This window comes from Pipistrellus kuhlii, unplaced genomic scaffold (assembly GCF_014108245.1).
Source record: "Pipistrellus kuhlii isolate mPipKuh1 unplaced genomic scaffold, mPipKuh1.p scaffold_m20_p_1, whole genome shotgun sequence".
In the NCBI taxonomy this organism is placed as follows: domain Eukaryota; kingdom Metazoa; phylum Chordata; class Mammalia; order Chiroptera; family Vespertilionidae; genus Pipistrellus; species Pipistrellus kuhlii.
The window spans coordinates 50,952,170-50,975,908 of NW_023425404.1; the positions used below are offsets into that span (position 1 = coordinate 50,952,170).

The 23,739-nt window shown below is 44.4% G+C and overlaps 1 protein-coding gene across 1 annotated transcript in view; it reads left to right on the forward strand.

Moving 5' to 3' along the window:
- Window positions 1-872: 872 nt before the first annotated feature.
- Window positions 873-23,739, forward strand: part of TGM5 (transglutaminase 5) — a 33,869-nt gene continuing 11,002 nt past the window's right edge. Inside the window, exons 1-6 of the mRNA XM_036444451.2 lie at window positions 873-1,054; window positions 8,251-8,430; window positions 8,533-8,778; window positions 10,571-10,689; window positions 12,863-12,991; window positions 13,585-13,759. Coding sequence (XP_036300344.1) covers window positions 1,045-1,054; window positions 8,251-8,430; window positions 8,533-8,778; window positions 10,571-10,689; window positions 12,863-12,991; window positions 13,585-13,759 — 859 coding nt within the window. The 5' untranslated portion in view covers window positions 873-1,044. The remainder of the gene's footprint in view (window positions 1,055-8,250; window positions 8,431-8,532; window positions 8,779-10,570; window positions 10,690-12,862; window positions 12,992-13,584; window positions 13,760-23,739) is intronic.

Genomic DNA, 23,739 nt, shown 5'->3' on the forward strand with positions numbered 1-23,739 from the left:
GGGTCGACACTCAACCTCTGAGCAACACTGGCCAGGCAGGAGTTCCACTTTGGATAGAAGGTGGGTGACACATGTATAAATACACTTTAAATTCTGATTGGGGATAGAGAGAGATGGAAATACAGGAGGGAGGATGGGAGCTGATGACTGAGGTTCCTGAGAAGAGAGGACAAGGAACCTAGAAAGCAGGGGACACAGGAGGGAAAGGAAGGGTGGCTGTGGGTGTGAGTTCTTCAGAAAGTCCCAGCCACTGCCTATAAAGAATTGTCCCCTTTTTTGTCTTCCTTCTCCCATCAGTTCTTTTCTCCCTTACACACTCAGTCCAAGGACTTGTACTTTTCTTACTATATTCAAGGTCACTCACTGGCATTCCCACTCTCTCATCTATTTCCAGAACTCTTCCATGAATCTTCCCGAGTTTTCTTCCTCTACTGCTTTTATTTGAGAGTCACCTGGGACTTGGCAGATCTTACCCAAGACAATACTTTTGACTAAATAAATAAATAAATAAATATTATACTAAAGTGATCCAGAGTGGGCTCTATGGCACTTGATATCCAGGAAGTGACTCTTCAGAATAAAAGAAAGGGCTCAGGTGCCAAGCAGAGTCTTAGCCTTGGGTCTCAATTGTGAGCTGTAGTCTTGTGGCCCTGGTACTCCTTCTTGTAAGAGTGCAGCCTCTCTCCACCCCCCTAGAAGCCCCATCAGCTTACCACTCCACCTGGCTCCCTCCCTCCCAGCACAGCACCTACCGCACAGCCTTTGCTCAAAGCTCGTATAGCACAGGCCCTGACAGTTCATTGGCCATGACACTTCATCTTACCAGAGCAACTTTGCCAAGAAAAACCTGAGGGCAAGTAAGAAAACCAGTTGTGATCCGCCCGCCCGGTAAGCAGGTGGCAGTGCAGCATCCAGCCCCGCCTCCAGTGTCTCCTGGCGTCTCAGGGATGGAAGGTGAAGCAGACACTCCAAGACCGGATTCCTGAAGCTCCAGGCCATCCTGCTATTCTGTGGGGAGCAGCCCGAGAACTGACGGCTGCCACCATGGCACAAGGTAGGGCAGGCCCATGGGGCTGCTGGAGGTCAGGGGCAAGAAAGACAGAGAGACTGTAGGAAGTCAAGTGAGGGTGGATTCGTAGGAAGAAGAAAGCAAATAAAGAACAGAGACAGGAAGAGTAGAAACTCCAGGAACCTCAGAATTGGTAGCCCAAGAACCAGGAGAGAGGAGATGCCAGCAGGTAAACACAGCCAAGCAGCTGCATGCGGACATGCTGGCTTCTAGAGCCCAATGGGACAGGGCAGAGTCAGGAAATAGGGAGTCGTGGTTTCTGCTCTTTTCCACCAGCTGACCCTTTGACACTGAGCAAGTCACTTCTCCAGTTCCCAGCCCCCCGTGCCTGAAAAAATGAGGGGGTTGGATAAGATAATCTTGACATTGTCTTCCATTGCTAGAAGTCTCTAAATTTCATATCTTCACTTCTTCCCCTACTTCAGGCTCTTCCTCACCTTAGGTAATCTTCTCACCATCACCCTTCTATCTATATCAATTCCCTCTCTCTAGAAAGAGCTGCTATGAAGATTAAATGGTTAGTTAAAATCATAAGAATAAGCTATAAAGTTCTACAAACATAGCAGACTCACCTTCATTTACTGTTTTGTGTTAAATTTTTATTTTTTAATTTCTAATTACACAATAAATATACACAGTTGAAATAAAATAAAGCAATAATTACAGGTAAAGCTATAGTCAGTCCCTTTACCCTCAGCCTTGCCTCCAGAGAAACCACTGTTACCAGTCTTTTGTCTACACACACACACACACACACACACACACACACACACACATATATATATATATATATATACACTCAATGTAATATTAGTATGTGTTACTTCTTTTTTTGTATATCTTTAGTATAATCATATTGTACATATTTTTCTACAGCTTGACTTTTTTTTTTTTCCTCAACAGTATGCCTTAGGGCACTATCCATGCCACTCAGTAACTATAGATTTTCACTATTTTCTATATTGTATAGTATTTTATATTATGGGTGTAAGTGATTTATTTATCCAGTCCCCTATTGTAAGCATTCAGGTTGCTTCCCAATTTTTAGTTATATAAGCAATGTTGCAATGCAAGTTCTTATCTATACCTCTTTGTGTTTGTGTGAGAGTATCTCTCTAGCTAGATACTAAGACCAATTACTTTAAAAGTTCTTCCTGTCATTTTATTTCTACTTTATTGATCATTTCACTACATTCTTCTTGCATAATAAGAAGAACAAATATGTCCAACGTTAAATGTACCTCCTGCTTGAATATCTGGTTTCTGGGCTGAAGAATAATCCTTATGTTACAGGCAGATACTATTGTAGTATTAACTAGACCCAGAGGGTGAGCTTTGTCCCCACTATTCACTGTCAGGCAGATGTTACTACTCCTGCTGAGTAATCTGGGTCATGTGCCCAAACTGAATCAGGACCAATTAGCAATCTCTGTCTAGTCAACTCTCTAGTTTTTTGATCTCCAAAAGAATGTGCTTCTGGTTCCGCCACTAGGGAAAAGTCAAGTGCTTTCCCAACTGGCAGTGGGTTGGGTGTCCTTTTTGAACATGAGTGAAGGCTGAAAATGGGCGGGAGCTATTAGGTTTCTTAATGGAAAGAGCACAGGACTTGAGCCAGTAACCTTACTTTTAACTTTGGGCGAGACATTTAATTTGCCTAAACCTTGGTTTTCCCTATGCCAACTGTGTATGGCATGACATTTCATGCCTCCACTGTTGTTGCGAGGATTCAATGAGAAAACTGTCTTAAGGTGCCTCGGACACTGCCATCACATAGTACCGGAAACAGGCCCACAATAAGGTGTTCGTTGAATCTGAAATTTGAAATAAGTATAGGGTAATTATACAAAAGACAGAGAACTTTTAATACCTACAATGTGCTGAAAATTATGCTTATATTTCTTTTATAAGAAACCCATGCTTATTAGCAGTCATGTTCCATATCCTCCTCATCCCAGCCCCTGCTAAACTCTAATCTACTTTCTGCCTTTATGAATTTGCCTGGTCTGCACATTTTATATTAATCGAATCATATAATATGCGGCTTTTGTGTTTGTCTTCTTTCACTCTGCATAAAGTTTTCAACTTTCATCCATGCTATAATATATTCAGCATTTCTTTTATGGCTGAATAATATTCCATTGTATGGAGATACCACGTTCATTAATTAATCAGTTGATGAACATTCAGGTTGTTTCTATTTTCTGCATGTTATAAATAATGCTGCTATCAACATTAACATACAAATTTGTGTGAACATATGTTTTCAGTCTCTTTGGTATAGGAGTGGAATCTCTAGGAGTGGAACTGCTGGGTCATATGGTAACTATGTTTAACATTTTGAGGAGCTGCTGGGACTGTTTCAAAATGGCTACATTATTTTACAATCTCACCAGCAATATATGAAGGTTCCAATTTCTCTGCATTCTCACCAACACTTGTTGCTTTCTCTCTTTCTTGTTATAGCCGTCCAGGTGAATAGATAGGGTAAAAGTGGACCTCATCTTGTATTGTTCCTTATCTTAGGGGGAAAGCAGCTAGTCTTTCACTATTAAGTATAAAGTTAGATGTGGATTTTTGTAGATAAACTTTATCAGGTTGAGGAAGTTTCTTTTTTTTATGTCTAAAGTTTTACATATGTCTCCTTATCCCTCAACAGACCCTTTCCCTCGTCCCTACCCAGCCCGGGCAAGCCCCCACCACCCCAGTGTCTGTGTCCATTGGTTATGCTAATATGATTGCATGTAAGTCCTTTGGTTGCTCTCTAACCTCCCCCTCCCCTACCATTTGTCTCTGGATCTATTCATGTTCATCAAATTATGTTGATCATTATATCCCACAATTGAGTAAGATTATGTGATATTTATCTTTCTCCAACTGGCTTATTTTGCTTAGCATAATGCTCTCCAGTTATATCCATGCTGTTGCAAATGGTAAGAATTCCTTCTTTTTACTAGCGGCATAGTATTCAATTGTGTAGATGTACCACAGTTTTCTAATCCACTCATCTGTTGATGGGCATTTAGGCTGTTCCAAACCTTAGCTATTGTAAATTATGCTGCTATAAACATAGGGGTGTATATATCCTTTCTGATTGGTGTTTCTGTTTTCTTGGGATATAGTCCTAGAAGTGGAATTACTGGGTCAAATGGGAGTTCCATTTTTAACTTTTTCAGGAAACTCCATACTGTTCTTCATAGTGGCTGCATCAGTCTGCATTCCCACGAGCAGTCCACGAGTGTTCCTTTTTTTTTTTTTAAATAAATTTTTATTGTTCATATTATTACAAATGTTCCTTTCCCCCCCCCCCCCCCCGCTTCTCACCCCACCCTCTGCCCTTTCCTCACCCCCCATTGTCCTCATCCATAGGTGCACAGTTTATGTTCAGTCTCTTCCCACATCCCCCTCTCCCCTTTTCCCCAAGAATAAACAGTTCACTCCCCTTCCATACCTCTGATTCTATTATATTCAACAGTTAATATTGTTCCTCAGATTTTTTTTTTTTTTTTTTTAGTTTCCTTGGTTTTTAGATTCACTTGTTGATAGTTACGTATTTGTTGTTCATAATTTTTATCTTTATTTACTTTCTCTTCTGAAAGAACCCCCTTCAGCAATTCATATAATTCTGGTTTGGTGGTGATGAACTCCTTTAGCTTTTTTTATTAGTGAAGCTCTTTATCTGACCTTCGAATCTGAGTGATAGCTTTGCTGGATAGATTATCTTTGGCTGTAGGTTCTTGCTATTCATCACCTTGAATATTTCTTGCCATTCCCGTCTGGCCTGCATGGTTTCTGTTGAGAAATCAGCTGACAATCGTATAGGTGCTCCTTTATAGGTAACTACCTTCTTTGCTCTTGCTTCTTTTAATATTCTCTCTTTGTCTTTTGCTCTTGGAATCTTAATTATGATTTGTCTTGGTGTGGTCCTCTTTGGATTCCTTTTGTTTGGAGTTCTGTGCGCTTCCTGGACTTGTAAGTCTAATTCTTTCACCAGGTGGGGAAAGTTTTCTGTCACTATTTCTTTCAGTATGTTTTCGATATCTTGCTCTCTCTCATCTTCTGGGACCCCCATAATTCTGATGTTGGTTCGCTTGAAGTTGTCCCAGAGGTTTCTTACATTATCTTCAACTTTCTGGATTCTCTGGCCTTCTTGCATCTGCGGAGGAGTGTCTTCTAGCTCTTTATGTTCCAAATTTTTGACTTGATTCTTGCGATCTTCCATTCTGTTTTTAGGACTCCATAAAATATTTTTTATTTCAGACAATGTATTCTTTATTTCTTGTTGATCCCTTATTATTTCTAGTTGATCCCTTTTCATATCCTCATAGGTCTTGTTTATTTTATCGGCCTTTTCTAGGAGATTCTTGAACAACCTTGTAAGTGTGGTTTTGAACTCTATATCCAGTTGCTTTTTGTCCTCCATTTCTTTCGTTTGTGATCTATTTGGTTTAGGCATTTTCGCAGGCAGCTTTCCTGATGGGGCGGGGTTTCAGGGTGGAGCCTACAGCCTTGGCTTCAGTCAGCCCCGCCCTATGCGACTCCTGAGACTCAGGGTCCTTCAGTACTTGTTGTGAGCGCCTCTGAGAGAAAGGTGCCCTCGATTTTCACCTGCTGCCAAACTGTCTATGCTCTCCCCCAATGAGTCCGGTATTGGGGTTCAGTTCAGTTGGTAGTGGGATTGGAGGTGGCGTTCAGAGCAGTCTGGAGCCCCTGTCTCCTTCCCGTCAGGGCAATCCCTCGGCACAGCCGGCCAGCCCTTCTCTGCGTGCAGTGTGCACGCCTCCGGGACCTCCTTTCGCCGCTTCCCCCGGAGTCCCGCCTTACAGCCCGGCTCTCTATGGATGAGCCTGGGTCTCCAGGGTCTGGCCTAGAATTGGGGTTCAGAGCAGTTGGAGCTGGGCCCAGCACAGTCGGAGCTTTTCTCTCCTTCCCGCTTGGGACCTCCAGCCAGGCACTCGGCCTCCCTCCTCACCGGCTCTGTCCTTTCCGCGCGTGCCGCATGACTCCATACCTTGGGCTTTTACAGCTCCTCCGCGCTTCCTTCTGATTTTCTCCTTGCTTCTTGTTGTAGAATTTCCAGTCAGTCGACTTTCCTGTAGTTCTGGGTAATGTCCATTTTATATTTTAGTTGTATTTTGTTGAAATTGTTGTGTGCGGCTGCGGCTAGTTGCCAACCCGAGCAGCCATCTTGGATTCTCTGACGAGTGTTCCTTTTTCTCTGCATCCTCACCAGCACATTTTGTTTGTCGATTTGTTGATGATAGCAATTCTGACAGGTGTGAGGTGGTACCTCATTGTTGTTTTGATTTGCATCTCTCAGATGATTAATGACTTTGAGCATGTTTTCATGTCTCTCAGCCTTCAAAAAGTGTCTATTTAGATCCTTTGACCATTTTTTTTTTATTGGATCGTTTATCTTCTTTTGTTAAGTTGTATGAGTTCTCTGTAAATTTTGAAGAGTAAGCCCTTATCAGAAATATCATTGGCAAATATGTTTTCCCATGCAGTGGTCTTTCTTGTTGTTGCTGATGGTTTCTTTTGCTGTGCAGAAGCTTTTTATTTTGATGTAGTCTGATTTGTTTGTTGAGGAACTTTCTTCTAGTCTTAATTTCTTAAGTATTTTCATTATGAAAGAATGTTAGATTTTGTCAAATGTTTTGGTTCATATTTCTTAAAATCTAAATACATATGAGATGACACAGCTAGGTCTCTGTCTCCATTGATTTACATCTAGTGGTAGGAAACAGATAAAAAAGTAACTGCAGAAATAACTGAACATCTCATGCTGAGCCTAAATCTAGTAGACTCTCAGTAAAAGTTTGTTGATGTGAATGAACAAATGAACATATTAACTTGTCAATTAAGCAGTGAAGGTTCCCTATTAGTGATGCAGTTACATGCTGTAGATCAAGTGAAGATGGGAAGAGGGATAGGCCAAATGAGACAAGCACTATGAAAAGGTGGGTCTTGAACAAGCATTGGAGGAAAAGTGGACTTTGGTTAGATAGTGAAAGGCATTCTGAGTTGGGGCCACAGCAGCAGCAAAATACACGGACAGGAAGGCTACCACTTGCTTGAAGACATCAGACGGAGAGGAAGACCCCTGGTGAAAGTGGAGAGAAATGAGAATTTAAGTGTAAGTTAAGACCACGTATGAAGAATCATAAAGGTCAGGTTAAGGAGTGTGCATTTTGTATGGTGGGCTATTGGGTATCTCAGAGCTTTTAAAGCAAAGGAATGAATAATCAAGTTGTCTGGGGGAGAGGTAATCTGGTGATATGTTAAGGGGTGGGTGATGTGGAGAGACAGAAAGAAGAAGACATGATGGAGACTATTAGTGTCACTAGGAGTGAGGTGAGGAGGTTGGAATTATGTTAATGTGGAAAGGGATAGCTGGGCACCACAGACATTTTCAATGAAAGAGTGAAGGGACTTATGATACATAAATAGATATAGACTGAGAAGGAGATGGCTGAGCCAACTGTGATTTAAAGTGTGTGATGCCATGTGCCTGGGAACCATGCTATGACTGTGTTTAAATGTGAAGAAGTCAGAAGTGAATCCCTTCTGTGGAGGTACACAGGAGGACATTGAGGTCAATCTGTGTCTTAGCAGAAACTCTGGAAGGCTGAGAGTGGGCCTTTCCTTGCTGACCTCAGCAGCTCAGCTCCCCAATCATTGGGCACAGGCATTAGTATAGTCAGGAGGCCGGCGAACCGCTAAAAGCACAGCAGCCAACCTAGGGACTTTCTCCCAAATTTGGATGCTGGTACAGGGGAAAGTGAAACTCAACTTTTGTTGAAGAAAATGGGTGCTGGTGTAAATCTGAGAACATTCTAGGCTAAAGGGCACAGACATAGCTGGCCAGTCCTACAGGAGTTGGACTGAGAGAGAAAATCATGTCCCTCCAGGAGAGTAAGGGAGGAAGGTTTAGAAGGTCAGAGAAGCAGGAAAGGAAGGGAGGAAAGAAGTAAAAAGGAGGCATGTACATGTAGGGAGCCTCATTTAATCCTTATACCAACTGTATGAGACTGGTACTATGGAATCTATTTTACCGACTTGGAAACTGAGGCTCAGAAAGGCTAAACTTATTTCTCGAGTTTGCACAACTAGTCAGTGGTGGACAAGACTGGATCATGCTCCATAACCCTGATCTTTCGTCTGCTCCTGCTGCCCCATTGCAGGGCTGGAGTTGTCTGTCACAGACTTCCAAAGCTCCCAGAACAACATGTGGCACCACACGGAGGAGATCAGCTTTGACCACCTCATCGTTCGCCGGGGCCAAGCTTTCAACATCACTCTGTACTTCAGGAACCGGGCCTTTGAGCCAGACCTGGACAAGATCATCTTCGTAGCTGAGACTGGTGAGAACCTCTGCTGGCACACAGGGGATGGTGCGGGGGTCAGAGTCTCAGGAGCTGCGGGGTTTCCTCAGAGGGCCTCAACTCTGCTTCCCTCCCTCCCAGGACCGATGCCTGACCAGGCCAAGGGGACTCGGGCTGTATTCAGCCTGGCGGGTCGTCATGGCCCCAGCCCCTGGACGGCCTCACTGGAGACCATCAGGGACAGCCGCCTGGAGGTGAGCCTGTATGCCCCTCCCACGGCGCCTGTGGGTCGGTACCTCCTGAAGGTTCACATTGACTCCTTCCGGGGGTCGGTCACGGCCTACCAGCTCGGGGAATTCATTCTGCTCTTCAATCCCTGGTGCTCAGGTAAGGCAGGGTGCCTGTGTGGGGGTCCCTTGTCTCTGCCCCTGTGTCAATGCCACAGAGAGCCAGGATCAAGGATCTAGACCCTGCTCGCTGGGAACCCACAAACCTCTCCAATCCTGTGCACTAGGCATTCACTCCCAACCACCAAAAAGCAGAAAAGGATAAATTGTTATTTATTGGCTTATCTAGAATTTTAAAATTATGAACCAAGTCATCTTTACTTAAAAGGAAAACTATTACAATTAAGTTTAACCACTGTTAACATTTACCTTTATCATACATTTTAACTTAACTTGAGTTTTTTCATTGTAAGAATAATAAGTGAATTGTGGAATGAAGTAAAGAGCAAAAGAAAGTAAGAAAGAAGAAGGAAAGAAAGAAAGAAAAAAAGAAAGAAAGAAAAAGGAAGGAAGGAAAAAAGAAAGAGGTGATAAGTCAAATTTTATCCCAATCTCCAAGTTCCATTCTTCAGAGGAAATCCTGTTAGTGTTTTCTCGTGTAGCTTTACAAAAAATGTTCTATGCTTAATCAATTGTGTATCTATTGCATATATGCATATGTGTGTAATTATATAATACATACCACCCATGGGATTATTTAACACATAGTTTGCTCTAATTTGCTTTTTTTAATTTAAAAACTCAATGTTGGACTTATTTTCCTGTCAGTACATTCTTTTTAACAGCTACAATCACATCACCATCTGGATGCGCCAAATTTTTAACTGGTTCCCTATTTATTTGGGATAGAAAGTTTTTGTCTTAAGCAAACACAACTATAGGAAATATCCCAGAACTACCTGGCCCACAATCTCTGTCCTTTACATCTACCTGAGGGCAGGAGTAGTTCCATAGACCGCAGGTTTAATGTGAGCAGAATGAAGGACAAGCCAGGAAGAGAGAGTAGGAAGAGGACAGAAAGAGATGAGAACGAGGGGTTTGGGGCAGAGGCCAAATTCAACCAATTCTCACCTCTGACTTAGAGGATGTCTCCCTTCTCTTACTCCCTCTCATCCTACTTTCTCCACCAACCTCATCCCAAGGGGGCCTGCTGCATTGTGCTAGAACCCAGAACCCTAGCTAGGCTCTAATATCTCTAACCACCTCCCACTGCTCTATCACTGAATGATTCAGAACTCTTACCCATCAGCCAGATAAAGAGGCCCTGCCACTGGATCAAGGAGGACAGATGTCTGTTTGTTCTTTCTTACACACACACACACACCACACACACACACACACACACACACACACACACCCCTACCTGCCCTCCCAAACTGTGGGTTTCAGAATTGTACCGAGGATCCCCTGGAAATGTGGGGAAGAAAATGATATTTGTAAGCTCTTCTCTTTTAAAGCTTGAGTCCTACAAAAGAAATGATGAGGTCAAAGCCAACCCCTAAATTCTGGGTTGCTCTTTTCCAACCAGGATTCCTTAAGTATGGCAGAGCACAGAGCATGGAGTCACATAGGCTGTGTTCACCTTTCCCCCTGATGTGGGCAAGCTATTTATCACTCTGAGCCTGTTTCCTCCACCTTAAAATGGGGCTGGGATGTAAATGTGCTTTGCAAACCAATACATTCCACCACAGATAAGTTTTCGCTGTTCCACCTCATTTTCATGTTGAGCCTGTTGCCGGTGTGGAGGGATGGTGGAGAGCAGATCTTGCTCCCCCTCTTGGTGTCGCCCCATGCAGTCCTCAGAGTTCAGCTTCCATGCTTTCTGTGGATGGGGATGGGCAGGAAGGACAAGATGACGTTTTTGCTTTGTGTCCTCCCACTTTGATTCCTAGGGGACACTGTCTTCTTGGACAGTGAGCCCCAGCGGCAGGAGTACGTCATGAATGATTACGGCTTCATCTACCAAGGGAACAAGAACTGGATCCGCCCTTGCCCCTGGAACTATGGGCAGGTGAGTCTCAGCCCAGCTCATGGACCATCAAAAGGAGAGGGAAGCTGGAGGGGGATGGGATGATGCCCTCATGCAAGGTTTATCTAGAACTACTGAGTAATGGGAACTAAATGGTACTTGGAAGATGTAAGATGTGACTCCAGGAGCTAGAGGAGCAGCCATAGAAAGTTGGAATGTTCTTTGCTGACTGTGTCAGGATTAGAGAGAGAAGGGCAGCTGAAGGTACCCACCCAGGAATTCCACTGAGTATGAGAGTGAGGATGAAAGCACAACAGCAACAATGACCACGGTGGTGCCTCTTTTTTGTTTGTTTGTTTGTTAGCTGTGTTTCTAGTGTGGTTTCTAGATTTCCCCCCCACACACACATATTCTAAATCATGTGACTTTATTTGTAAAAATAGCATCGTATGAATTACAATGCGCTACAACAGCCCAGCCTTCAGCAGGTGCTCCAGGAAGTCCAGAACCAGGCCAGGGAGGAGGGTTCTCGAGGCTGGCCCCGGCACTGGGACACTGGCTCAGAACTCTTATCCATCAGAGAGAAACGATTTTTCAGCCAGTCAGACACATTAGCGGGAGGGAGAGGACCAGCCCTACCGCCCACAGAGGTGTCATCTCAAATTCCCAGGGGGAGGTGCGGAGCCTTATTTCAGTTTGCTATGTCTTCCTCTCCTGGACTTGTGTGGCCTCAGGCCCAGCCTAGGTCTCCCCCACCCTCTGCAGGAGGGTTGAGTCAAGATGAGACATAGCAGCCTAAACTGGCCCCAACTGACATCCCCACCCCTCACTCAGCATGGGCAGAGGGGGATCTTAGTGAGTCCCTGGACAGGAGGTTGTTGCCACCTGTGAGAAACAAAAGAGCAGAGCTGCTGGTCTCTGAGCCCTGGTCCTCCCATATCTCTTATTCAGTGAATGTACACTGAATGCCTGCTCAATGCCAGGCAGGGCTCTAGTGCAAGAGGTATAAAGATGAATAAAACACTGTCCCCAAGCCCACAGTGAAGTGGGGACTCAGTCATATAAGCAGGCCACTTATGCAGCGTGACATGGAAAGATTGCCAGACAGGCACAGGGGCCTCTGAGAGCCGAGGAAGAGCACTTGGTTGGGCGTGGGGCTGTCTGGGAAGCTTCCTGGAAGAGGAGATGCTTGAACTGAGTTAACCAAAAGAAGGGAGGTGGGGGGGAAACATCACAGGCAAAGAGCGGGATGAGCCAAGATACAAAGGTGGGGATCCGTTTGACCTGCTGCAGGGGTTACAAGGAATCTGGAGTTGCTGGAGCAAAGCTGGGGAGGCGAGGGTCCTGAGAAGTAGAAGAAGGCCAGATCAGGGAGGGTCTATGGGTCTTGTAGAGGAGGCTAGAGCTTTGATTCTGTAGGTCACATGGCTCTTTGAACATTTTAAAGCAGAAAAGTGAACTAATCAAACTATCCCTTGGGGAAAATGGATCTGAGAGCCTCCAAGTCCTCTTTATCACCAAGTGTTACATAGAAATCAATTAATTCACTTACTCTCATTCAACAAAGATGCTCAGAGCCCCTCTCTGTGCTGAGCACTGTGCCAGATCTGGGGTGTGAAGTTCCACGGAAAGTTGGAGAGATACAGGGCATACACTTAGGCAGGGAAGTCCGACCTTGGCTACATCATCATACCTGAGCCTGATGAGTAGAGATGTAGCCAGCGCTCTGAAGCTAAGCCAGGCTTGGACTCAGCGAAAGGCCTCAGGACAAGCGGCACCCTCACCTCGCCTGCCTTGGGTGGGAAGTTTCCATAACGCACATGCTATTAGTCAGCCCACAGCCGCCTTAGCCTTAACTACCAATGATGAGCTGGATCAGCAGGTAGGGGAGGAAGATGAGGCAATGTGGTTTTAGCAAGAACAGCTCATGAGGTCCAAGAGTGTGGGGATTGAGGAGAGAAGAGAGAGAAACGATTTTTCAGCCGGTCAGACACATTCGACAAAACTCCAAGGGTTTGACTTTCAGGACATACCAAGTGGGGGAGTTGTGATCCCAGAGCTTTGAGACCCTGTACCTGCCCCCGAGTTCATGGCTGTGCTACTAGACACAGTTACCATCCAAGTGGATTTGCATTTCAAACACACTCCATCGGAGAGCTGAGTGGGGTGGCTCCATATCTTCATGTGCGAAGCCTCTCTGCATCTCTCCTTGCAGTTTGAAGACAACATCGTCAACATCTGCCTGGAGCTGCTAGACAAGAGCCTGAACTTCCAGATTGACCCAGCCACAGACTGTGCTCTTCGGGGAAGCCCTGTCTACATCAGCAGAGTGGTGTGCGCCATGGTGAGGCTGGGTCTGGGTTTGCCCACTCAGGGCATGTGCAGAGAGGGAGGACGCTGTGCCAGGGGAGTCCTGCTCACAGTTGCCCTGAAATGGGAGAATGAGGAGTTGAGAGGCACAGGCCCTCTTGCAAAGCCATTATGGCTAAGGCTGATGAAAGTATAGCTAACAGGCTTTCCTCAACTGAGCTCTGAAATAGCTGGATGTGGGCCACCATGTCTATTGATTCCAATTGCGTGTTTTGGGAAAGGCTGAGCATAGCTGTAGTTTGTGAAATGATCTTATTGTCTCTAAGTTTCTTTCGCTCTGAGTATTTTTAAAAGCTACCAAAGCCAAGCTCTAGCTTTGCAGGGGATGGGGAGGTGAGGGGTTAGGAGGTGTGTAGAAATAGAATAATAAACCAATTACCAGTGGAACACAAGTCAGAATGGCCAGCTTCCCATCCTGACCCCTTCCCCAGCGGGTCCGGAAGTTCCCAGGGAAAATGAGAGGAAAGCCTCCTCTGTGTCTCAGGCCCACAGGCCTTGCAAGGCCGCTCACACTTCACATCCTGCTGATGAAAGGATGCTCCTAATTCTTCTATGGCTTCTCTTCAGATCAACAGCAATGATGACAAAGGGGTGCTCAATGGAAACTGGAGTGAGAATTTCTCAGACGGCACCAACCCTGCCGAGTGGACTGGCAGTGTGGCCATCCTGAAGCAGTGGCACTCCACAGGCCAGCCAGTGCGCTACGGGCAGTGCTGGGTCTTTGCAGCCATCATGTGCACAGGTAGGAAGAAGAGAGTTCCCCATGAAATGACAAAAAATGCAATGGCTTACATATTAGCCCTCCAAGTAATTCTTGTCCCCATCTCACACAGTTCCCACCAAAAACATTGGGAAGGAAACCCTTTCCAGGTTGGGGGGGGGGGGGGGGAATGTCTTCACTAACCTCAGGCTTCACAGATGTGGGCTTATTTCAGAGGATGGTTTTGAGGTAGAAATCACACACTTCCCGGAACCTGGCACCCTTCCCTCTCTTCTAACAGAGCCAGGCTCGAAACTGTCTGGTGCAAGCTAGGAAAGAGAGAAGAGGCCAAGTAATTAGAAAACCTTGCAAAGTGATTAGCATAGAGAATGGTCTTAATGAAGATGTTCATATGAGAGGGAAATGTGCATCTGAGCAGCGGTATGGACCATGGGACCAGAGCAAGGTGATCGCCAAAGTGCAATGACCTGGAATTTGGAGTTGCACAAGTTTGGAGGTCTGGTGGCCTGGCTCAGGCCGGGGGATTAGGGGGTCAGGGGAAATGGTAGATCAACTTTTCAGATAGGGAGTAGATGCGACAATAGTAAAAGAAAAGCTAAAAAGAATAGTAGGCACGTGGGAAAGAACGCAGGTGGAAGTTGGTTTGCATGTGGCAAGAGGAGCAAGTAGAAGGAAGTGGCAGGTAAATGCTGAGGAAACTGATACCTGGAAACGAGTTGCACAATGGAGGTAGCAGGAGGAGATCTGCCTCACCCTGGAATCTTGCTCCTACCCCCCCCCCCCCGCCCCCCACCGCCTAGGCCAGCTCTCAGCCTCTTGGCATGCTTATCCATACACTTGACGTGGGTCACAATCAGGAAGTTGTTAATGTTACCTGGGGAAAGATGCCAAGGGTGGCCTTTGTTCACAGCACTCTCTAGTGCAATCCAGGGAGGCCAGATCTGCCCACAACTTGGTTTAATCAAGGAGTGAGGCCTTTTGTGTAGAAATTCCCTAGAGTAGTGCAAAGCCTGGTGCACTCTGTATGCATGTGTGTGCTGAGTACAGCTCCAGTCTCCTGGAGGAAGCCAGAGAGCCCGGGGCTGCGAGCAAAGGCCAGGCCTCTGTTCAAGGGCACAAGGAGGTCTCTGTCAACACCCACAGAGGGTGGGCGACTTCACACAGGCTGGGGAGGAGGAGGTCCCCAACCACTCCTCCCCTGCAGCTGCACTGCCTTGCGGTGAATGCTTTGATTGGTCAAAGAATCGTTTGTTTGTCGGTGTTTTGTTTTGTTTTGTTTTAATAAGAAACCAGGAATTTGACAGCTTTGATCGTGTGACAGATAAGAGTTAAAGGCATTTGGGTAAACTTGGATGTCTGAGTCATTGAGGGAGGAGGCAGAGGACGAATCAATCTTGTTTGTGCAGGATAGAGAGGAAATCTTCCTGTGCTGGAAAAGCTTCGAGTCTAATGGGCCAAATGTACGTGTGTAAACGAAAGGGCCAGGGTTTGGTGTGTGATTATCGGGAACTGGTTGATGACAGAGGAGGAGCCAGTGAGCGGAGATTATGAAAGAGAGGAGACTAATTTATGAGAATAATGGCTCTATGGTGATCTGGAAAGCAAAGGGTTGGGCAAGGTGGGTCAAATGTGGGCTACGTGGGTCCAACTGAAGCTCAGTTAGCACCAGCCTTCCCGGAAAGACTTACCATGTTGTATATTAATAAGCATGTCAGTTTTTAAAACTCATTCCAATAACCCTTATTTACTGAATCTTTATTCTATGCTAGGCACTATGCCTCAAATACTTTTGAATACAAAAACGGGTACGACCCAGTCTGTATCCTCCACTAAAAGTTAGAGATTTATCAGGCTCCTTAACCCGATCATCCGCCAAAGCATTACTATTATTCACAATCACAATAGCTGATGGTTATGGAAGACTTCCTTTGTTCCAGGAACTGGGCTAAAACTTGGACAGCTTAGAGTAATGGTGAGGCAGGTGGGCTCCAGAGGTAGACTGCTTGGCTTCAAAATCCAGCAAGGCCATTGGTTGGCTGAATAACTTTGGACAAATCACTTAACATGTGCCTCACGTTTCCTCAGAGGATTAAGTTCATGCATGGAGAATTCTTAGAATAGAGCCCGGCTACAGTGAGTGTTCAGGATTAGCAAGGATAGTCCTGTTTGATCCTTCAAACGACCTTATGAATTAGGTCTTATCGTCACCTTAGTTTTGCAGATGGAGAGATTGAGTGGTGGAGCGAAGCTCACATCCAGTCCGGCATGCTCTAACCACAAGGCCGTATACTGCACAGACATGACTAGCGGCCACCATGTATCTAGCATTCTCTGTGCTTCAGGCACACACTGAGCACTTTCACACTTTCTAATCCCCACAACCACATGCAAAATACATATAATTACTGTCATTTTACAGGTGAAAAAACTGAAACTCAAAAGTGATCAAGTGACTCTTGTCTGACCCGGAAGTACATCCTCCCACCAGCAGCTCTACTTCCCAGTATTGCCTTTTTTAATGTGAACTAATTGACATCGAGTTCCTAAAGAAAAATCACAGAAATGAAACAGCATGCATCAAAAATAGTGCTATAATTTTGGATGGGCTGTTTCCTTGACAACCATTTAGTTGTCTGTTACTTGGAGAATTTCAGAGAAATCCCTGGCCTACGCTTCAATGCTCAGACCCAGCTGCCCCACGACTCTCAGTCATCCTGTTCTGGCCATCCACTCTTTATGACAAGGTCAGCCCCTCAGCCGTTGGCTGAGGTCTATAAAGTATCCAGAAAACCTCAGACTGTACAAGAAACAGAGGGGACAGTGATGATCTGTTGCCTGAAAATTCTCCCCAAAGCCAGGAGTTAAAAGCCACTTATTGTATGATTCCATATATGTGCAATGCCCAGAATAGGCCAATTCATAGAGACAGGAGAGTGGATTAGTGATTGCCAGGGCAGGGGGAAGGGGGGATGGAAAGTGACTGCTAGTAGACATAGAGGGGTTTTTTAGGTGAAATGTTCTGAGATTATTAGTGGGGATTGTTGTACAACCTGTGAATATACTACTGACCACTGAAGAGGTGACTCTAAAAGAGTGAATTTTACAGTATGTGAGTTATCTCAATAAAGTTTTTTGTTGTTGTTGTTTGTTTGTTTTTTTAAGCCAGGCATCCTGGGAATATGCCTGGTCCTGGTAGGTTCCTACCCACAGCTGCCTGGGGTAGCAGTGGGGGCAGAAGTGAGGGGCTGAGGGTCGGAAGACTTGAACATGTGACTGTGAGCAGGTCCTTGTGGTAGGGCCCTTGGCCCTGAGCCAAGGTGGGAAATGGTGGGAAGGTGAGGAAGCTGAGAGCTTGGGGCTGGGCACCTCCTCTCTTCACGGACCTAAGATTTCTCCTCATTTGTTTGTGTAGAGTTATTTCAATATAATAACTCTTGCCCTCATTGTTTTTACTGAGTCATTTACTCTGAAAGAAAGGAACCTCAGTCAAGGCCCTCGTGATTTATTTAGCTTCAATCTTTGGCTTACACACAAATCTACCATTATTCTCCATGGATTTATGAGGCATCATGGATTGTATGAAATGTTCCCTCACTGAGTTGTTAATTGATATGTGGCAATCATCTAGAAAAATGCCTGGCACATGGTTAGTTTTACATAAGTGTTAGCTATTATAATTAGTCTCCCAATGTTTTTATCTCTGCCTCTTAGGCTCCAAAGGTCTTGCAGGCTCTTGTTTAAAAGGTTTCTATTTTTATTTTATTATTTTTTAAAATATATTTTTATTGATTTCAGAGAGATGAAGGGAGATGGAGAGAGATAGAAACATCAATGATGAGAATCATTGATTGGCTGCCTCCTGCGTGCCCCCACTGGGGATCGAGCCCACAGGCAGGGCATGGCCCTGACCAGGAATTGAACCAAGATCTCCTGGATCATTGGTTGACACTCAAACACTGACACACACCGGCTGGGCTCTACCACTTTTTGGGTTTATTTCCTTGCTTTGTTCCTTGGAGTGTTTGGGATTAAATTAATCATATTCCTTGTGTCATAGCATTTATCGTAATAGGTCTTCTTCAGGCCCCTCATTTAAAAAAATGTAACTAATTAATTGATTTCCCCCATTTATCTCATAAACCATTTCCATTTACTTCCCCCCAAGAGAGGGAAACATTTTTATGTGCTTAATATATAGTATTGTATATAAAGGTGTTCTTATAAAAAAGTATATTATCTTTTGTTCCTGTTGTTAATCATCACCCAAGGATATTTTTTTCCATTGATTTTTAGAGAAAGTGGAAGGGAGAGAAAGAGGGGGGAGAGAGAGACATCAATGTGTGAGAGAGAAATAAATTGGTTGCCTTTCAACCCAGGTGAATGCCCTTGACCAGGAATTAAGCCAGTAACCCTTTAGTGTGTGGGCCAACACTCGAGCCATCCAGCACACTAGCCAGGACAGTATATTAGTATTGTTATCTTTGTATATTTTGTCCAGTATTTTTGTTTTGTTTTGTTTTATAGATTGTATTTTTTTCACCTTTAAAAGTTCCATTGGGCCCTAGCTGGTTTGGCTCAGTGGACAGAGTATCAGACTACGGACTGAAGGGTCCCAGGTTTGATTCCTATCAAGGGCACATACCTTGGCTGCAGGCTCGATCCCCTTTACCAGGTTGGGCATATGCAGGCGGTAACCAATAGTTGTGTCTCTCTCACATTGTTTTTTTGTTGTTGTTGTTGTTGTGTTTTTTTTGTTGTTTTGTTGTTTTTTGTTTTTTTCTCTCTGTCTCTCCCTTTCCCTTCCACTCTCTCTAAAAATCAATGAAAAAATATCCTTGGGTGAGGCTTTTTAAAAATTTAATTGAGTCTTTTCTTTGTCTTCCATTTTTCTTATTATGTTTATGTTTTCCTTTACTTTTTCTTGAGCATATCTATTTAACATACCTATTTTAATGTCCTTGTCAGTTAGTTCCATGATTTCTGTCATTTCTTGATCTAATTTTATTGACTGACAATTTTTCTGATCATATTTTCTTGTATCTTTACATCCCTACTTTTTTTTTTTTTTTTTTAATTCTTGTTTTCAGAGAGGACGGGAGATAGAGAGATAGAAACATCAATGATGAGGGAGAATAATTGATTGGCTGCCTCCTGCACACCCCATACTGGGATTGAGCCTGCAACCCAGGCATTGCTCTTGACCTAAATGGTACCTGGGACCCTTTACTCCACAGGCCAATGCTTTATCCACTGAGCCAAACCAGCTAGGATTACTTTAAAAAAAAAAATTATTTTTTAAACTAGGCTTTATTTTTTAGAGCAGTTTTAGGTCTTATTGTCACTGCAAACAAGTGAGAATATGACTTCGTGCTAACATATCTGAAAAACTAAGGCAAGATGATCATCTTGTGGGAAACAATTAAAAGCATGGGAGGTGGAGCAGACAGTGGTTACATTTACCATTTGGAAGCTTACTACAACCAGGGAGAAGTTAAAAGATGCTAAAAATCATCACATTTAAATGCAATTACTTTGACTTTATATTAGCTGGGGCTTTGCCTCTATTCTTCAGTATAAGCCATGGAAGTGTGATAGCAAAGCTGGCCAAATGAATTTCAACGAATTGAACTCTACCTTTCCACTGGTTTCTCTTATAAAATTGGAGCTATATTTCCTTATGGGGAGGCAGGGCTGGTGGTGGAGGGAGAATTGGCAAGAAACCTTCATGTCCAGCCTGCATCAGAGTGCGTGCTCGAATGCACCATCAGCACAGTGTCTGCCACCAGTCAGGAGTGAGGCTGCTCTCCGGGAGTGCAGGAATGTCTTTCGCTTCTGTGAACGTTGCATCTAACTCACTGCCTGGTTCATAGCTAGGGCTTCACACTTGTCACTGAATAAGTGCTAAATGGCCAAGTGAAGAGAGATAGTAACTCATGCTGGGTGTTGTGTAGTTTGCCTTGGGAACTCTAATTCTTTCCCAACTCGGAGATCTTCTCCACCTTTGTCCAAATATCACCATGTGAGCGTGCAGGCCTGTGGATGCCCACACACAAACACACCCCATATTGGTCTCCTTTTTACGAGGGACTCAAATCCCATGAAATTATCAGTGAGTCACCTGAGCCTCCTGTCAAACTGTGAATCATTGGAAGTGATGCTTTGCAGAAATCCTGTGCACAGGTTAAAGACAACCTGCTTCCAACACAACTCAATGCACATCTACTCTGTGCCCATCCAGACATGTGGGGCAGGAGTTGACACCACTACTGGCACTTCCAGTGGCTGCTCATGAGTTCAGCAACCAGGGCGAAGAGCAGAGGCTTGTTCACTGCTCTCTCTACTCAGTTCTCCTTGGCACATTCTCTTATTATCATAAGTGTTATCCACCCGTCTGAGTATAATCTTAATCCACCCGTCTGACTGCAATCATAAATCCTAGCCCACGCCATGCTCCCGAGTCACTTGAATGCTCTTGCATCACTCCCGTCTCAGGTTCCTTCAGTGACAACTCTTCGAACCTTCACCTTCCCCTCTGAGGCTGTCCTGTGGCAACTCCATCTACAACTCGCTTGTCAGCCCTGCTCACTCCCTGCCCTTGTTCCTTGGCCATGTGCAGACGTGCCTCTCCAAGGAGAACTCCGGGTTCCCCTTTGGGCTTCTCTCCTCCCCGTCTGAGGCCATATCCAGGGGTGTGTCCATGCCCTAGCTTTGAGAGGCTTTGTGCCAAAGTGTGAGAAGGAGCTAAACTAAAATCTATAAGCAATCACATGTTTAATATAAATATGTATTTGAACTAAAAATTATGAACATTTAAAAAATTACAGCAGTGTGTGAACAACGCTGAGAAGTGTCTATATTTTTTTTTCATTAGTTTATTATAAAAGAAACATGGAGCCCTAACTGGTTTGGCTCAATGGATAGAGCATCAGCCTGCAGACTCAAGGGACCCAGGTTCGATTCCAAGGGCATACACCTTGGTTGTAGGCACATCCCTAGAGGGGAGTGTGCAGAAGACAGCTGATCGATGTTTCTATCTCATCGATGTTTCTAACTCTCTATTCCTCTCCTTTCCTCCCTGTAAAAAAACAATAAAATATATTTAAGTTTTAAAAAAGAAACACAGAAATTATTTATATGACCAAAGATTTCAGAACTTCAATGGAATGGCCAGCTCCACATGACGCCATTTCAATAGTGATTTATTTCAGTCCCCATTCTTTCCAAGCAGGTTACCATCTCTAAATAAGAAATAGTCCTTGTCGCTGAAACCAGTTTGGCTCAGTGGATAGAGCATTGGCTTGTGGACTGAAAGGTCCTGGGTTCAATTCCAGTTAAGGGCACGTACTTTGGTTGCGGGCACATCCCCAATCGGGGGGTGCAAGAGGCAGCTGGTTGATATTTCTCTCTCATTGACATTTCATAACTCTCTATCACTCTCAATTCCTCTCTGTAAAAAAATCAATAAAATATATTTAAAAAAAAAAGAAAGAAAAGAAATAGTCATTGTCATCTAGAACTACTTTGATACCTCCATATTTTGGAAGGACACCTGTATTTTCAAATTTCATGCTAACAGGTTGAAGCTCTCCACCCTTTCCTTTGGAGCCCAATCCAACAGTGACTACTATTTTTTGCAACACTTTACCTTGAGATTTTTCTGGAAGCATAATGCCTCATTTGGTTACAGTTTCCGCAGCACTCTTTTCAATGAATACTCGTCAAAGGGGGAAAGGAATTTCCTAAAGACCTGTCCTGCCATGAGTCTGACCGCTTGGAGGGACACGCAGTCACTGATGGCCTCTGTCTATCTATCTGTTAAATTTTATTTTATTATTTAAAGTATTACAAATAATAGTACATATGTCTCCTTTTTTTCCCCATTGACCTTCTCCCAGCCTCCCCTATTACCTCTCCCACCCAATGTCTTGTGTCCATTGGTTATGCTTATATGCATGCACACAAGTTCTTTGGTTGATCTCTTACCAACATCCCCCAACACTCTCCAGCCTTCCCACTGTAATTTGATAGTCTATTCGATGCTTCTCTGCCTCTGAATCTATCTTTTTGTTCATCAGGTTATAATGTTCTTTATTATTCATAAATGAGTGAGATTGTGTGGTATTTTTCTTGCACTGCCTGGCTTATTTCACTTAGCATAATGCTCTTTCATTACATCCATGTTGCTGCAAATTGTAAAAATTCCTTCTTTTTTATAGCAAAGTGGTATTCTATTGTGTAGATGTACCATAGTTTTCTAATCCACCCATCTGCTGATGGGCATTTAGGCTGTTTCCAAATATTAGCTATTGTAAATTGTGCTGCTATGAACATAGGAGTGCATATATCCTTTCTGATTGGTGTTTTCTGTTTTCTTGGGATATATTCTCAGAAGTGGAATTACTGGGTCAAATGAGAGTTCCATTTTTAAATTTTTGAGGAAACAACATACTGTTCTCCACAGTGGCTGTACCAGTCTGCATTCCCACCAGCAGTGTAGGAGGGTTCCTTTTTCTCCGCATCCTCTTCAGCACTTGTCATGTGTTGATTTGTTGATGATAGCCATTCTGACACGTGTGAGGTGGTACTGCATTGTTGTTTTGATTTGCATCTCTCCGATGATTAGTGATTTTGAACATATTTTCATGCGTCTCTTGGCTTTCTGAATGTCCTCTTTTGAAAAGTTTCTATTTAGATTTGCCCATTTTTTTTAAATCTCAATTAAAAGATTAAAAAATAAAAATGCGCAGTAGTGAAGGTCATTTACTTCCTCTACTGTTCTGTTTGGAATGCCTGTTTCCTGTCCAGTGGTCAGGACAGTATTGAAGTTCCCTGCATTCCACTGCTTCTCTGTGTTGCAAGCCACAGTCCTGATTTTCCAGCAGGCAGTATCTGTTTCTTAAGATTCCTTTTTTTGTGTTTACACAGAGTCAATTTGTGATTCAACCCGTGGGTGGCAGTGTTTCTGGATTGACCTCCTGGGCTGTGAATCCTCTCTAGCCAGTATTTACATTTTGTTTTCCCTGTCACACTTAATACTGGTTTGGGAGAATGGACTGTCCCAGAGCTGGTTCTCTGATCATTACACCCCACTCTGACCTCCAGGTTCCACCAAAACAACTTTCCCTTGCAGTCTCTGAGAGTGTCCCCAATTGGGTGATCCTATGTACTGGGCTTAGTAATCAAAAGCAAGGATTTAAAGACAAAAAAAGAGCCAGAGTAAGCATGCAAACTCAAGACTTTCTGGTTCTGCGGGCAACTCTGTGAACATCTCTGTGCAAGTCTTCTCCCCCCCCCCACCCCCCCCAGGGCACTAAGCAGCCCGCACACTGGTAAAATTTCAGGCTGCCTATTGCACCCAGTCCAGCTATGGGTTGATCTTTAGAGTTCCCTTCTGCTAGCAGCCCTGTGGATCCACTTCTACATTCGCAGATCACGCTAGCCTCACGGCCGCGGATTTTGTCGGGTGCCAATTTCCCCCAAACCTCTAGATCCCGTTGTGCGCATTTTTCCTCTCCAGCCTGGATCACAGACCTCACCTTTTTAGGCGACATCTGACCTTTCTGTGAGAAGGTGCAGAGCTCATCCGAGTCTGGTATTCGCACTGCTTGAGATCCCGTGTTCCTGGGCTCGAAGCTGTTCCCTGGGTGTGGTGGGTGTGGAATCCCAGGATGCACAGACTTCCGATAGCAGCCCGTCTCCCTTTCAGGATGGCGTGGTCTCCACAGCAGAGCCAGTGGCTCTGGGAGAGACTTCAGCAGTAGTGGAGGCTGCCGGGTCAGGGGAGCCTGGTCCGGCAATTCCCAACAGTCCCTTAGAATCTAGCTGTCCCTCACCCACAAATATACACTCTTGTACGTCCACACACTCTCCTTTTGTTCTCTCACTCACACACTATCCTGCAGTCTGCCTTCCCGTCGACATTCATCTTCCAATAGCCACTATCTATATTTTTTGACTGTCATTTTGTCTTCTGGAATCTGTCCCAAGGGAAGAAAAAAGAT